At 38.7% G+C, this 15612-nt stretch overlaps 1 protein-coding gene across 1 annotated transcript in view; it reads left to right on the top strand.

Moving 5' to 3' along the window:
- Positions 1-3249: 3249 nt before the first annotated feature.
- Positions 3250-15612, top strand: part of ABCA4 (ATP binding cassette subfamily A member 4) — a 64613-nt gene continuing 52250 nt past the window's right edge. The window contains exons 1-5 of the mRNA XM_040072374.1: positions 3250-3315; positions 5758-5851; positions 6364-6505; positions 8333-8472; positions 11205-11332. Coding sequence (XP_039928308.1) covers positions 3250-3315; positions 5758-5851; positions 6364-6505; positions 8333-8472; positions 11205-11332 — 570 coding nt within the window. The remainder of the gene's footprint in view (positions 3316-5757; positions 5852-6363; positions 6506-8332; positions 8473-11204; positions 11333-15612) is intronic.

The following is a 15612-nucleotide window of genomic DNA, read 5'->3' as shown; positions in this document are numbered from 1 at the left end:
CTATGTAAATTAACTTCTTTTTTGGAAATTGAATTTCTTTCAGTGCCTCTTTCTGATTGCAGCAGTCCCAAGCCACCGCTGATTTTATGAGAAGGGTGCTGCCTGTAAAGAGTGAAGATAGATCTCCACCATGACTAATCACTTCAGAGGTTCATGTACCTCCTCAGTCCAAGTGGAGTTCTCCACACATTATTACTAGGTACTATTCTTTATCTTGGTTCTACTGTGCTTTTTTACTATAGTGCTTTGCTCTACTTAAAGTAGTAAAGCTTGAATCTTAACCACACTGTTAATTTGTCTGAGTAATGCCCAGATAGGAAAGGCTATTTCAGGACTGAAAATTAATTATTCTTTATTTATTCTGTGCTGCTACGGAATCTGAGGTTTATCTGTCCAGTGTCTTCTGACTGCATCATTTAAATTCTTCTTTTCCTGCAGTTTTGTCTCATCTTTGCCTGTTTGATTTAGATTTCAAAGCAGTATACGATTAACTCACATTCCTGAAGCTGTTCCATTTAGAAAAGCAAGGTTCTTTCCCTTTAACTCCTAGTGAAGGTTTTATAAACAAACCAGTCTTGGGAGAACAAGGTGTTCCTCCTGAAATTAGAGGCGATCCTAAAGTGTGTGCCATGAACAATGTAGAAATTTTCTTAAAGTTTTGTATGTTGATAGAACTTCATGCATTGATGCCATAACTTTAATAGTTATTTTAAGTACTTTTAAATTCTGATGATGTAGCACAGTGTTAACCTTGATAATCAATCTAGTAGTCACTTTCTTGGAGAGGATTTGAGCATTTTTTGTCCTTTTATGCATATTAATTAGGTTGTCTGTCATTGAATTTCTTCTCTTATAAGCAATGGCTCTCTATCACTGTCAACAAATATAACTAGCAAGGAATGTAAAAAAATCTTGAAGATTACATAGCAAGCACGATCTGTATAACCTGACTTACTGCCCCTTTTTTCCCCCACCAAGGTTTATTTGGTTTGGCTTCTTTATTACTTATATTTTTAATCTCAGAAAAATAGATTTTTCAAAGCAAATGCTAGCAGCCATTTTATCTGCAGTCATCATCTCGTTTGTGGCCTTGCATGACAAATTTTCTAGCTGTAGTAGTACAGCTACTACTGGTTCAAGAGTGATGCAGGTATGTCATACATAGCAAGATACTTAGAAACGTGAGCTAGGACTCTATAGTACTGTGGAATCTCTCATTGAGGCAGAAACTCCTAATGATGGGTGATTATCCTGGTTTTGTCTCAGTGAAGAACCATCAGGAGGAAGAGGAGAGGCCGAGCCATTGGCAGATTTTATGTACAGATTTTATGGCCTTGATATGAAAGCTTGAATTTCCTTTCACAGCTGTTGCAGAAAGATTGCAGCATCCATCTGGGGTTTAGAGGAAGGCAAGTGGTCCTCATTTGTTCAGCAGTAGGGTTCATTTTTCGAAACAGCAGTCGATTCAAGAGCCCTGGGCTACGCAAAAGTGTCAGGAAGCTGTCTGACTGCCTGCTGTTGGTAGCTCAAAGTAGGAGGCTGTCACTCCCCAAAGTGTATTTCTTCAAACCATCAGATGCTAGTCCATTTACTCTTCATACTCTTCAGAATGGCAGTAGCTTTTTATAGCTAGTCTTACTTATTGCTCTAACTTAAGCAGTTAGAGTTAATGGAGGGACATTGAAAATAGCATGAAACGGTTGATCTCCAAAATATGAAAAATGCTCCAAATTTGGTTTTGCGTGGATGTTCTTTATGCAGAACTGTTGTTTTATTATTTGATCTCTACTAAGCAGCACAGCAAATTTTACTGTTTGGCCCTAAATATCCTTCTTCAATCACTTTTGTGCCTGGCATATCAGAAAAGATTGCACATTTTTAGGGTCCCTTTCTAACAGGGTTAGTCACAGCTGATGCCAACCCTTCCCTAGTGCTGGCCACCTCTTCCCTTGAGGTTGAAATTCCTTTGCAGTTCATAAAATGTGGACCTGAGATGATTTTCTGAAATAATCAAAACTCTTATCTAATATTTTTCACTACTGCTTTATTGACATATTAGGCCAAAATATCCTGACTTGTTTTCCAAACCTTGTTTCTCAAAGTCAGACAAAATCTGCTTCAATTAATATAATTTCCAGAAACAAAATTCTGGAAGAATAGTCAAAAGTGAGACTTAAAAAAATTATCTAATCCATGAGTGGTTTTACCTGTGTAAGTTTTTTTAGAGGTTTGAGTAGTCTGCAGTGGAGGCCTCCCAGTCTACCCATAAAATCTGTTCTACTACTTCACTATTCTTTTAATCAGAATGTGCTTTCCAATATCTGACTTCCTTTTCAACACTCTCCCAGTTACTAATCATTCATAAAGAATAGCAATTCTTCAATCATTTAAATCCCACAAAGCAGCAATAAATAGGAAGTTGATGCAGGTAGCAGATTTAAATTATTTGTTTGTTTTTTAACATCATAAAGTTACCCTAAGACATGGGCCCATTTATCTGATATTTGGATTTATGTGTCAAATTTCCTTTTTCCTTTGGAAGGTAAAAGTTCCTGGTGATTCTTATGAGTCATGAACCTGAAAAACAGAGCATGCAATGCAATGTTTAAATTCTGTGGTATATCTACTAAAATGTAATGGGAGTTGCTGAATTTAAAAACATAAAAATAGGAGATCCTGTATTTTTTTAAGGAAATGGCAACACAATGGATTTGCTTTTATAAAATCCACTTCAGACTCTGTTAATCAATATACATTTATCATGTCCAAATGGTAAACCTAATTGTATCATAATAGCTAAACAGTTTTATATAAACTAATGTTTAGTAGTAAATCCATCTTTTCTTGGAAAATAAATTAGTTTAAAACCACAGATTGATTGTGATAAATGATGCAACAATTAACTACCTTCGTTACATGCAAGTTCAAGTTAATAGCCAGATTCAGTGTTCATTACTTTTTTTTTACTCGAAAGAGATGTTTTTCCTCTCTACGGCTTTTTGGTGCTGATAAATGTGTCACAGGAAGTTGCCTCCAAACAAAGGAAACTCACAATTTTTCATGCATGATAGTGTATCGAGTGCAAAATTAAATGGTGCAGACAATGAAAGGAACTGATCTCTGTGATGCCATAATCTTAAAATAAGAACAGAAAGCTGTTATTTTGCTCTAAGGTCTGTTTCTGCTGTCAGCTGAGAAATGGCAATGTATCTTTTGCCACAGGTTAACCAGATGTATTGATGCTGAAGAATGAGCTTCTTTAGGCAAGTCAGACTTCTACTCTGGAAGAACTGGATCCTTCGGAAAAGACAAAAGGTAAAGTGTTCATCTTTGGATTTCAGGTTTGAACCATGCACTCCACTGGATTAAGTGACTGATACATTTATCAGCATTTAAAACTCTCAAGTCCCTCAAAGAATCACATGTGATCTTTGTTAGGTGACTGTTGTCTGGCATCTTGTATGGTGCAGTTTGCAAAGCTGCTCTTTACAGACCAAACATAGAATAGCTGTGTTGGGATTTTCTTTGACAAATAGTATTGTGTGCCAGAAGAGTTGTGGGTAGCAATATTTATGTATTTTCACATTAAAAGATCTGTTGTTAGAAAAAATCATGAGCACCACTCAGCTCAGGAAGGTTTGATTCCTAATTTTAGATTTGCTCTTCACACTCAGCTGCTCTTAGATATGATTCTACGTAGGACCTTACAGTTCACACAGACTGTGTCTTTTTTAGTATGGTTGAATGACATAAGTAAAGTAAAAGCCAGAAGACTTTCAATCCTCTTAGATCCTATGGTATTTCATCTTACAGCAAGACTTCATTGCAGAGTCAACAGTTGATCCACAGCCAGTTTAAGCTTCTCACATTGATATGGTTTTATCACTGTGCTTGCTCCATTACAACTCTGTCTGGATATTACGCTTCTCTGTGCATGTTGCTGGGATTTCTCGCTATTTATCATGTGATTCTTCAGGCTTATGGGCTGTTTTCTCATACTTCTAGTGAATTCTGGGACACCTCTCTGTCCTCTAGATAAGGTCCACAGAAAAGAATGAGAGATCTGACAGCACTGGTCTGTCCTTACCACACAACACATTGTGTACCAGGTTGAAAGAAAGCTTCCCCTGGGCTTCAGACTTCAGTCTTTTCCAAACTATTAACTCAGACACAAAGGAGTTACCAAATCTGAGTCTGAGGATTTTGTATTTCCTGAGGATGAAGAAAGAATCAACATCTGGGCATTAACACATAGTAACTGCAGCAAAGGTGGACCAAGGAGTTTCACCAGTTCTTGCCCCTCTGAGTTTATTTAGTGCTTGTCCCAAATGGTTTACCAAATGGATGGCAATGGATGTTGATCAAACCTTGTGGACCCTGCTGAGGAGGGTCTGTAAACACTGCATTCTGAGCTGTGCACAACAACTGTCAGGTTTTCCTCTCTAACAATTGTCTAGTTTGCCCTTTGCTGCTGGTAAGATTTTTTCTGTTTTTAAAAAGATCAGGCATGCATAATTTCCTAGGTGGTGGTGGATGGGTTTTTTTGTTATTGCTGTGTTTTAGAAAGGAAACCCTTATGAGGAAAAACATGAAATACCAAATTGTTACGTGGCGTAAAGCTTTCTACCCTTTTGCTGTGTGAATATGTTGTGCCTAACTAAAGCTGTTAGACAAAACTATAGTAGAAAAACGGGGCAGCTCTGAAAAACCCTGCTCTTAATTGTGCTGTGGAGAGCCTTTTGCCCAAAACAGCATTCACATGTAACCCATCTTGTCTTTGGCTCTGCTGCTGTGTGCATTGTAATTACATATTAGGTGCCTGGCTGGGGAGGAGGAAGCAAAGGTAAAGAAACAAGGAGGGCTTTCCTTTGCATGCGCTACAGCCCTGGTTCTGAAGATATTTTGTCTTGGCTATTACAGGGAGGAGCAAAAAAAGTGCTGTGTGTCTGGACACAAAAATTCCCATTGCTGTTCCTCAGAGTCCAAGGCCTGCGTTAGAGGATCAAAGGATTGTAGTTTAAAATGTCTGCCAAAACACACAGAGGCAGTAAAACAAACTGAAACACAGGAGTGGAGGAAACAGACTGAAACCCAGGCAGGATGTTTCTCTGTGGTTTTAAAGCAGTGCCCTTGATTTTCTGACATGACACCAGAGCTGCTGACTGTTCTATGTGCATTGAAAGGTCTGGGCAATAAAGTGGCCTTTGGTGGGGTTTTCTGTGTTATTGAATAAAGTCTTTGATCTTAATGCACACATTTCGACAGGTATTAGGAAATTAATAACATTGAAATGAATGATTACAAATAGAAGCCAAAGTAAAGGTCAAAGTATGCAAAGTTTATGCTGAAGTCTTTTACCTTTGGGTAAGCACAGTGTATGGACAGCCTGCTAACGAGCCCAGCAGTGTCAAAGTGTGGATTAAAAAAATCCTTTTGTCTTTTATACCTAATCCTTGTTGTACCGTCATGCACTACCTGCTGCTTCTTTTTACCACAGTCTGGATGCTTAGATATTTCTTTAGAAGAGGTGGAGAAGGTACTGAACACTGAGTTAATGGTGATGCTTCATGGCGTTTTGATGAAATCCTCTTTTGGGTGTCCTTTTCAGATGGTGAAACAGACAAAGGATAGCATGGCCCTATGCTGCACTGGGCTCTTCTGCTGTGAGAGGAGGTCTCATCCCTTTAGCCATAGTGACTCTATGGTGGTCTGTTTATAAAATTTATTTTTAATTTACTTTTTTCTTTTTTTTTCCAGCTTCGTTTTCTAGTGGAGCTTGTATGGCCTCTGTTGTTGTTTCTTGCACTTGTCTGGCTGAGGAAAGCTAATCCACTGTATCGCCAACATGAATGTAAGAATGTTTAAGATGTTATCATGATCTGACTTGTATGTAATGGCCAGGTGTTCTCAGAGAGAGGTATTGGGAGCAATCTGCAGACTGTTACTGTTCAGTGGTGAAAGAACAGACTTCAGTTCAAGTAGTTGAGTTATTTGTAGCCATGTAGTGTAAGGCACAGTGAAGACATTAAAAAAATGTCTAGTTTTTGTGTGAGATGATTTCTGGTCAGACTTTCCTGGGGTCTCAAGATGCTATCTGGTTTTGGATTTCCATAATTCTGATACTGACAAAGTACTACCTCATTACCTATTTAAAAAGCCCTTCACATTACTCAGAATTCATTTCTATTGAAAATAGCCATATTGCTTATATTGGTGACTTCTTTTTTCTCAGTCAAAGATAAACCTATATGATTCCTGTCACATTTCTTCTGTAGAGAGCCAACTCATCATGCTATTTATATTCATGAAGGCTGCATTAGAAAATACACATAACAATTTCTATTTTGTGTTTCGATACTCTAGGTCACTTCCCAAACAAGGCAATGCCATCAGCAGGAACGCTGCCATGGTTACATGGCATCTTCTGTAACATGAACAATCCCTGTTTCCACAGCCCAACCCACGGAGAGGGTCCAGGTGTAGTGTCCAACTACAAAAATTCCATGTAAGCAGATCTGTATGTGTGAGACTGGGTCGCAGCAATACAGGCCCACTAGGGAACTGCTCACAGCTTTCTCTGGGCATCTGTTGGGCATTCATGGGCATGAATAATGCAGGGAGAAAGGCTGGAGTATCCTCACCTTGCTTAGAAAGCTCTCTCACCACACCAAGGGATATTTTAAAAATTGTTCTGTGGTGTGAATAAAAAGGAAAGATAATAATACACCAGTGTGCAAACAGTGAAGTCAAAAATTTTTAGTTCTAGAACTTTGGTTTCATGCTATCAATGCTATCAGTAAAGATGAAACAGAGCTCACGATGGTAGGTTTGGGCCTTTTAGAGAGAGACTTGTGTGCAGAGTCTCTAGGGAACACATTTACTTAATAAAATCTGTAAGAACCTGCTTACTGAATGTCTTGGGAGAAACCTTTTTGATAAAAGAATGGGGAGTCCCTAAGGCTTCTTCTCTCCTCATTGGAATTGTCCCTTCTGAATGAGAACTCTGATGAAGTAGCAGCAAATAAGAGCCTGCACTGCTACTTATTATGTAGCACCAGTTTTGGCTATATACTTGGGAGACTTTAATCAGCACATAGCCTTCAGATACTAAGATTGTCTGCAAAATATGAGGATGGGAGATTTCCAGACTATTACTGAGGAAGGGCTGTGGGAGTGTTTTATCGCATTTTTTGTTACAGCTGAGTCATGAAAGAAAGTATAGCAGACAAGAACCCTTATAGTGAAAAAACCCCTGTTAGCCTAAATATTAAAAGTGCTCCAAATCTCCCTCTTGCAAAGTCCACTTTGGAGCATCCAATTATTAAAATTCATGCACTAATAATGTGAAGGCCATTGAAGCCTCTGTCATGTGAAGGTCTGTAATGTGTAAAGCTTACCATTTCACCTTTTGTTCCTAGTGAATAGGATTTAAAATAGCTGAACATTTTTGTGGGGTACAGTCAAACACATGGTGAAGCTAGAGGGTTCTGTTTTCTGTAATTCTAGCTTTTCTAGGTTGCTTGTTACAGAGCAGTCTGCCACTTTATCCATCACAGTAAATTCAGTGCACTGCAGCAGAAGTATATTCATTGTGTTTTCTGAAAGAATTTGGTCCTTCCTGTTTGTTGTTTCCTGTAAGCTAAAATGACTCATGTGGACTGAGATTTACTATTGCATGCACGGAAAAACATACTGTTAAAGAAGCCTAATGGCCTTACCTAATAGTAAGATTTTTTTTAATACTTGTTCGTAAACACAGGATCTGGTTTTATTCTTGCTTGATCTGCATGCTCTAACCCAGAACCAGTAGTTGAACAGCTGCCTGTGACTATTTGTTACTTGTGTTTTCCTGCTCCTCCTAGAAGTAATACTGTGAAAGGACCTAACAAATTGGAGGGGATTGATGTGGGAGGGGAAGGATGTTTCTGTTTGTGAATGATTCCATGTCACTTGCTAGGCTGAGCATGTGCCCAGCTGGGCTGGCCCGGGCTAGAACCAGGGCAGATTTGCACTGTAACTGTGAGATACAGTAGTCTGGGGAGGGTCCTGTGTCCCCAGGAAGATGAGCATGGCTAATGAAAAAATGTATGAATGGCCAACCTTCTGCAACACCAATAGCCCTCTTAAAACTTCTGTGGACTTTGAAATCTAACTGAACCCCAGACTACCCAAAACTGAGGACAAAACAACTCATTATTTTTCCTCATGCCTAATAGAGAGTCAACTTTATCCCTCCCCCATCTCTCCTCCTCCACTCCCTCTCATTTTTTTGACTTGTAAAGTTCTCAAGAGTCATCACTCCTAAATTATTATTTCTTAATTCTCCTTTCAGCCTTGCAAGGGTATATAAAGATGCTCAGGAGCTTTTACTGGAAGCCCCTGAAATCCAAGACCTTGGAAGAATCTGGGAAGAACTGATCATTTTGACTCAGTTTATGGAAACAATGAGAACTAATCCTGAAAAAATTGCAGGTAATTGTTGTGTCTTTATCCTTTAGACTATTTAATTTTTCCTTCTGAGAGCTGGATAGAAGTTACTTCAGAGGCTGGCAACATTATAATATATTTCAAATATAGCTGTTACTCTGCTTACTGTTAGGGTAAGTTAAAATCTGTTCAGTGACAAACACCTGTCATTTAAGGGAGGGGAGAGAGGCAGTCAGCTCTGTTCTACAACCGTCTTCCTTAAATAACAGTAGACAAAGCCTGAAAAGCATGGGTATCTCACCACACAAAGTAAAAACGTGCTGAAGAAACATCATTGATTATTATTACAGTAAAAGCAGAAGCAGTAAGAAAGTTTCACTGGGAGATGCAGAAGAATGGAAAATTAGGAACCTGTCTGAATATATGCCAGGAGCATGACCCAGAGAAGTGCTTAGAGGTACTTTGTCACAGTCTTAACTAAAACAGGTTTGAAACAGTGAAGAAGGAAACCCTTCATAATGTGTTTAGAAAGGAAAAGCATTGAACACTTATAAAGAGAATTACAAATTCCAGATTCACTGCATTAACTTTTATTTAAAGCAGCTTGCCAAACTCAAAACACAGTCCCGGGGAAAACAGGGAATAGTATAGCTGTAAATTTTCTGGACTTGAAGTAAAGGATTTGAAAAGGTACTCCTAAAACTAAAGGTATAGAAATGGTCTGGCTTTGTGAATTGATCTGTCCCATTCTCAAATCCTTTGTCACAGGAATGGCATTCTTATTAAAATTAGTCACTCTCCATATATTTTTAATAGGATGTGTATAAACCATCTGACACACATTGTCCGCTATCCTATTAGAGGTTTATAACTAGAAGTAAAAACGGGATTATCTCCTTGTAAATACCAGTGAGACAACCAAATGCCCCAGAATGTAAACAAGAACTCAAGTATAATCTGAGCTGTTGTTTGTACCCAGCCATAGAAATCAAACCTGACTATTTAGAGGCAAGGAAAAGCATGTCATGCCTTGGGTTTGCTATGTACTAAGGGACCACACCCCATGGTTTAGGAAGTTGCCTTTGCATCCCATATCAAATTTACTCATGAAATATAGTGTACATTCCTGCCAATCCTGTGACATATAATGTTAATGCTCATTCAGAACCTGTGTGGCTTTTAAGTGTGTTTTACTTTAAAAAAAAAAAAAATTAGAAGTTTGGAATTTCCTATTATATGAAACACAGTAAAGTCAGCTCTGAAGCTTAACTAATAAAATATGAATTACCATCTTTCTTTCATACAGAAAAAGTTACTGAAAGATTGGCTATTTAAGTTGTCTGTGTTTACAGCTTACTACTATTCCTTTTAAGCAACAATCTTAATAGAATAGCTGCAAAGTTGAGCAAGGAAAAATTTGCATGTGTCAGAGTTGTGACTGCCCTTTCTACTGATGCCTAAAATCAGACCTACCTCTTGAGTGCCCCCCTTCCTTGTCCCAGTCTCCCTTTGTACTGACACTTTTGATGAGATGTGTTCTTGTGGTGTGCTTTTTTCTCCACACTGCCTGGATTCCAGGAAAGGCATCAGTAAGAATACGAGAGACAGTCCCCCGCTATTGTTTTCAGTGTTTACTGCTTGAATAAATATGTGGAGAAACAATTGAAGAAGTTCTCAGGCCCTGTAGCCTCAGGCAGAATATGCTTAGTGCAGATGGAATTGTGGAAGTTGGCAAACTGATAAGACTCAGCTCACAGAATGGGGTGCATGTTTATTAGAAACGTCTATAGTTACATTCCCTATGTTGGCAGGATACACACTGCTCCTGTCAGTTTCAGTTGTCTCTTCTAGAAGAATTGCAGCTATTCAAGAATCCTTTGCCAAAGTCTGTGGATGCTGTGTGACGTACCTTTAATAAAGGTATAATTTAATAAAGTTACAATAAATATTTGAACATGAGCTAAGTTAAGTTAGCTTATGTTCATTGAATAACTTAACTCCAGTTAAGTTTCCAAACTTTTCTCTTGCATGATGTTGAGGCAGAGTTCTCACTGATAAGATTTGTAATAGAGAAAAGTTTTAAAATATTGGAACTGTTTCACTTTAGGGGCAGCATTATTTTGAGTATTGTAACAGACAGTAGCAGGGAAATTTGGTGGCCTCTTACATGTATCTAATTTAACTGTGGGTGGTCTCACTGGTTTGCCTGAAGAGTAGTTGTTAACCTAGTTTAATATGAAGCATAAGCTACACTTTCTGCTTCTCCAAAGAAACCGAGGGGTTTTTTTAATGGAAGGTTTTCAAGGGCCACTTTCACAACGCTAGAGAACAAGGTTAACAAAAATTGATTGACAGTGAGTCATAAATTAGTGTAAATGTAAAGGGTTATGTAAAGTTATTTACACAAGGCTCAGAAGAAAGGACACTCAGAACTTGGATCTGAACATTTAAAATAAAGCATTACATCAGAAGAAATCAGACACTTTCAAATGCAGTCAGGGCTGCTCTCAATGTGTCCATTGCTGTAGCCCTAGTCTGAAACATCTTTGAGAGATCAGATATGCAGAGCCAGAACACTCAGCATTTTCTGATTATAATTTCCCAACAAAGGATTAAAAATATTTTGAATTGCAAAAATAATTTTAATCGCAGTTAGTCACGACTAGGTATAAGAGCCAAAGCACTTTTTTTTTTGCAGGTTTAAGCCAGGATGTGAGTTGTTCTTTAACTTCCTTTGTTTGTTATCTCACTGATCTGTGCATTCCTTTTTCATCCAGGAAGAGGAATACGAATTCTAGACATTTTGAAAGATGGGGAGACCCTCACTTCCTTCTTAATAGAAAATGTTGGCCTCTCAGATTTTGTTGTTTACCAGCTCATCAATGCTCAAGTGCGCCCTGAACAGGTGGGTAGAGTTCAGCAGTCGCCGAGTCTCTGTCTGTGAGGAAGGAATCTCCCAGCTGCGTGCGCAAAGTAGCCTCAGTGGAGGCCTTGGGCCCAGAATAACTGATGCCTTCTGAGTCGTTTGTGCAATTTCTCCCTTTGGTTTTTGTGAATCTAGAGGAAGAGATGTTTAGGTTTCCTTTAAAAAACATTTTGATTATGCATTAAATATTAATAAATTATTAAATAAAATAAAATCCTGTCGTGGCATCCAAATAGTGAGCATCAAGAGACAGTACTGGCAAGTACTGCATCCATCCCCATGACTGAAGACTTGACTCAAAAGCACAGTGAAGCTATGCATCCTTTTGAGATAATAGTCCTGATGAGAGAAGAACTATTGGAGGTTCTTAGGTTATAATTTAAATTATCTGCCCTAATGTCAGCATGGTGGCTTTTTGATATTGTCTCACATGAATAGATGGAAGTGGAAAAGCTGAGCCACTTTCTTAGATTCTGATTGAATAATTGCTCTGCTCAGGAAATTCAGAGTGAAAAGTGCAGGTCAAATCCCTCCTGAAGCAGCTAAGCATGGAGCTATGTTTGACCAAGTGCAGGCTGTGTCTGCTTCTGCATGTACATGCTGTACATGCTTCAGCATGGCTGGGAGCTCTAGAGGAATGCTATATTAATGAATGAATGTTGCTGAATTGGAATTCTGGAACAATTTCTACACTGCATTAGTTTGGGTGGAAGTAAGTGAATAATTGAGGCTGAAAGACCAAATTCCTCTGTTTCACTGCCACAGAAAATGCAAACACTGAAACTGTGTGTGAGCAGAAAGGGGGAGAGAGCATTCATCACCTTCCACGGCAGTTTCCTTTTGTGCATCACAGATTCAGCTGGTGTGACCAGTAGTCAAATTACTTAGCTGCTGTATTCTTGATTGGTACCTGGGGAAAAACTGAAGAGAAGAGAAGAGAAGAAGGAGAGAGGCAAGAGAAGAAGAAGAGAGAGAGAAGAGAAGAGAAGGAGAAGAGAAGAGAAGAGCGAAGAAGAGAAGGAGAGAGAAGAGAAGAGAAGAGAAGAGAAGAGAAGAGAAGAGAAGAGAAGAGAAGAGAAGAGAAGAGAAGAGAAGAGAAGAGAAGAGAAGAGAAGAGAAGAGAAGAGAAGAGAAGAGAAGCGAAGAGAAGAGAAGAGACGAGAAGAGAAGAGAAGAGAAGAGAAGAGCAGAGAAGATCGGCCTCTCATCTCCTCTCCTCTCCTCTCCTCTCCTCTCCTCTCCTCTCCTCTCCTCTCCTCTCCTCTCCTCTCCTCTCGAAGCAATACCACAAGATCATACCAAAGCCAATGTCAATTGATACATCCTACATATTTTCACACTTCTGTGTCAGCTGAGATGTTGAAAATTTCCTTCCTTGCTGCTTGTGACAGGGAGAATATGTAGAGATTTCCTGCTGGGTTTCTCTTTCCCTATTCACCCCTAAACTCTTCTGCACCAGAGGACTGCTGTGTCAGGAGAACTGAGTGCTGGTGTGTTAGACTCTGTTAGCTCCCTAGTCCCATTCATTCATCAACTGCTAAAAATTCTACTTGCCAGAGTATGCAGGACTGAAGTTTTCAACACCATCACCAAAAAAAGAGATTGAAACCTGCTGTCATGTGGTGTCTTTCTGCTGTATTTTCTGTGCTGAGGTAGAGAGAGACATGGTTCTGTTTATGCTGGAAATCAAAGAAATTGAGCATTGGTTAGAGGAAGCTGGGTGTTAAATACCACTTTTGCTGCCCTCTGTACAGTTTCCTTGTTAGCAGTAATTACAGGCATACAAGATCATCTCACAAGAGCTGTTTTACAGCTATGAGGAAAGAAAGTGCTGTGAATACTTCTTTCAGGTGAAAATGATGCAGAAAAAACAATCTCATAATTTTAAAGACAGAACAAAAGAATTATTTTCAGTAGGAACTGAGCAGTGCATTTTGTGTGGGAGATAATTTGCTTAATTCCTTCTTGATAAGCAAGTTGCTTGGGCTGCACTTATGCACGGTTGAGGTGGAAGTTTCAGAGCCATGACTAGACCCTAGATCTATGGCTGCTTTAATCCTCAGCTGTGATAGTTCATCTCCAGTTCTTCATGCTGCTCTGCCCTCTGTTAGCCTGCATATTTCTGTACACCCCTTCCCCCTGCTGCTGATGGCACAGAGCTGATCAACCTGAAAGCAACTTGTTTACAAAAGCCTGACTGTTGCCAACAGCTGGCTGGAGATCTAGGTCTGAGCTGCCTGGGAGTCAGGAAATGACACACAGAGCTGAAAGCTAAACCTGATCAAACAGCCAACTAGCTGAAAAAATAATTTGGACTTCATCTTGCCAGCTTTGGCTAAACAGTGACACATTGATTAAAAAAAAAAAGTATTGAAGTTTCCCTCTGAGGGCCTGCTTTTTTGAGTCATTCTAAGATAAAGATAAGAAACTGATGTTAAAACACAATAAGAAGTTCAGGAAAGATTGGCAGCAGCACAGCCTACCGGAAAAATTGGAAGGGCGGAGGTTTGATGTTTTTCTAATCCCATCTGTTCATGAACATTATTGAAATGCAGTTACAATTTGTAAATAACAACTCTTTTTTTTTTTTTTTTTTTCTGTGTTTATCCTTTTCAGTGATGTTAATGTCACTGTTTCCTCATTTCACAAGTCAAATCAAGGTTCCCAGGCTGCCTCCCTGTGCAGCCCAGTTTCATTGCAGCTGGTGCTGCCTGATGAGGACCATGCCAAATGAGACATGTATGGTTAAAAAACGCTGTTCTTACCACACACAGACCCAGGACAGAAGTGACCAGGCCAATATGTAAATTATTTCACTGGCATAAACTAACTTAATTCTAATTCAAATGTTCCAATTTGTGGGAGGGCAGCGGTGTGTGGTTTTGGAGGTTTTTTGCAAGATAAACTGGGTCTGTCAGTTGAATTCCTTCTTTTGCATTTTGCCTCTTTCCACACTGTCTAGCTTGTGTTAACAATGCCTTTATATCAGTACAGCTGTAGTGATGATAGTGCCTCTCAGACACTTCTAGAAATTCACATGCTTTTTTTTGCGTCCTAATTCTAAATTACAATCTGCATGTAATTCAGAGGCCTTTCTTTTTTTTGTCAACTGCAGCTCCATAAGCTGAAACTCAGGGCAGTCATGGTAAAAAAAATACAATGCTATTCTAGACCTCCCTGCCTCTGCCTTTTTTTATTCTGGATGCTGACTTTCCAGAGCCATGCTTGCACTTTGGTTGACAGATTCTGACAAATGAAGCACTTAATGAATTACTCCTCAGTCTACTTTGAATCCACTCTCCAAAGCAACAAAATTATTTTTTTTTCCATTCCTTTGTGTTTTTAAATATTCTCTTTACAGGCACTACCAAACAAGTCTTAGCTGCTAACTAGGAAATTTGCACATACAAAATTTTGATAATGATGAATTTCCTAATTTTCTTAGATAAGAAATAAATATGCACTATGTCTGACCTGGTATAGGGGTGGTGTGTTTTTTCAATCCATATGTCTTAAAGACTGGAATGCTCAGCAGATTATTTTTGCCTGAAGAAAATAATTTTCAGGGTAGATTTTTACAATTTCTTTCTTGTGCAGCTTGTTAAATTCATTTTAATCTAATGGTATTGTGTCAGTGCATAGTTCTTGCTTGTCTGAAAGTCTGTGTTCATCTCAAACACAATAGGCATTTACAGTTATCAGTGTTCTGAGCTGTTTTCCTTAAATTTGTACTGTGAAAAGAGATGGACAGAGGATGGGAACATTAGCTTATAAGCAATTTCAAGGGCTACTTTCTATTATATTACCATGTGTTCTGTATATTATAAAATAAGAAGAATTATTCATGGACTGCAAAGAATATTCCATAACAATGTCAATCCCCTGTAAATTTACTGATTTCTATAGAGTTATTCTATATTTACCGTGGTTTAACTATAAACCTATGCACTCCCATTAGTTGAACACTAAAGATAAAAATTTGGGCTTTTTCTGTTCCATGTTTATGTTAGAAGTGCTAATCAGTAAATTTGTGTGATTTAATGTAAAATGGCTTTGTAGATCCTGGCTATGTGCCTGTGCAGAGTGACAGTGAATAATGGTTATGGAAAGCATTGTAGTGGAATAGTCATAACTGAAATAGAATGCTGAGGTAAATCAAGCTTGAGAATCAGAGGTATTGGCCTTTTTTTTTTCTTCTTAGAGAAAGCAACAGTGAAAATTTAACTAACCTGAACACAAAAGGTAGAGTGATGTAGTAC

Source organism: Hirundo rustica, chromosome 9, assembly GCF_015227805.2.
Source record: "Hirundo rustica isolate bHirRus1 chromosome 9, bHirRus1.pri.v3, whole genome shotgun sequence".
Classification (NCBI taxonomy): domain Eukaryota; kingdom Metazoa; phylum Chordata; class Aves; order Passeriformes; family Hirundinidae; genus Hirundo; species Hirundo rustica.
The sequence above is the reverse complement of the archived record's forward strand: the minus strand, read 5'-3'. Positions and strand labels throughout refer to the sequence as shown.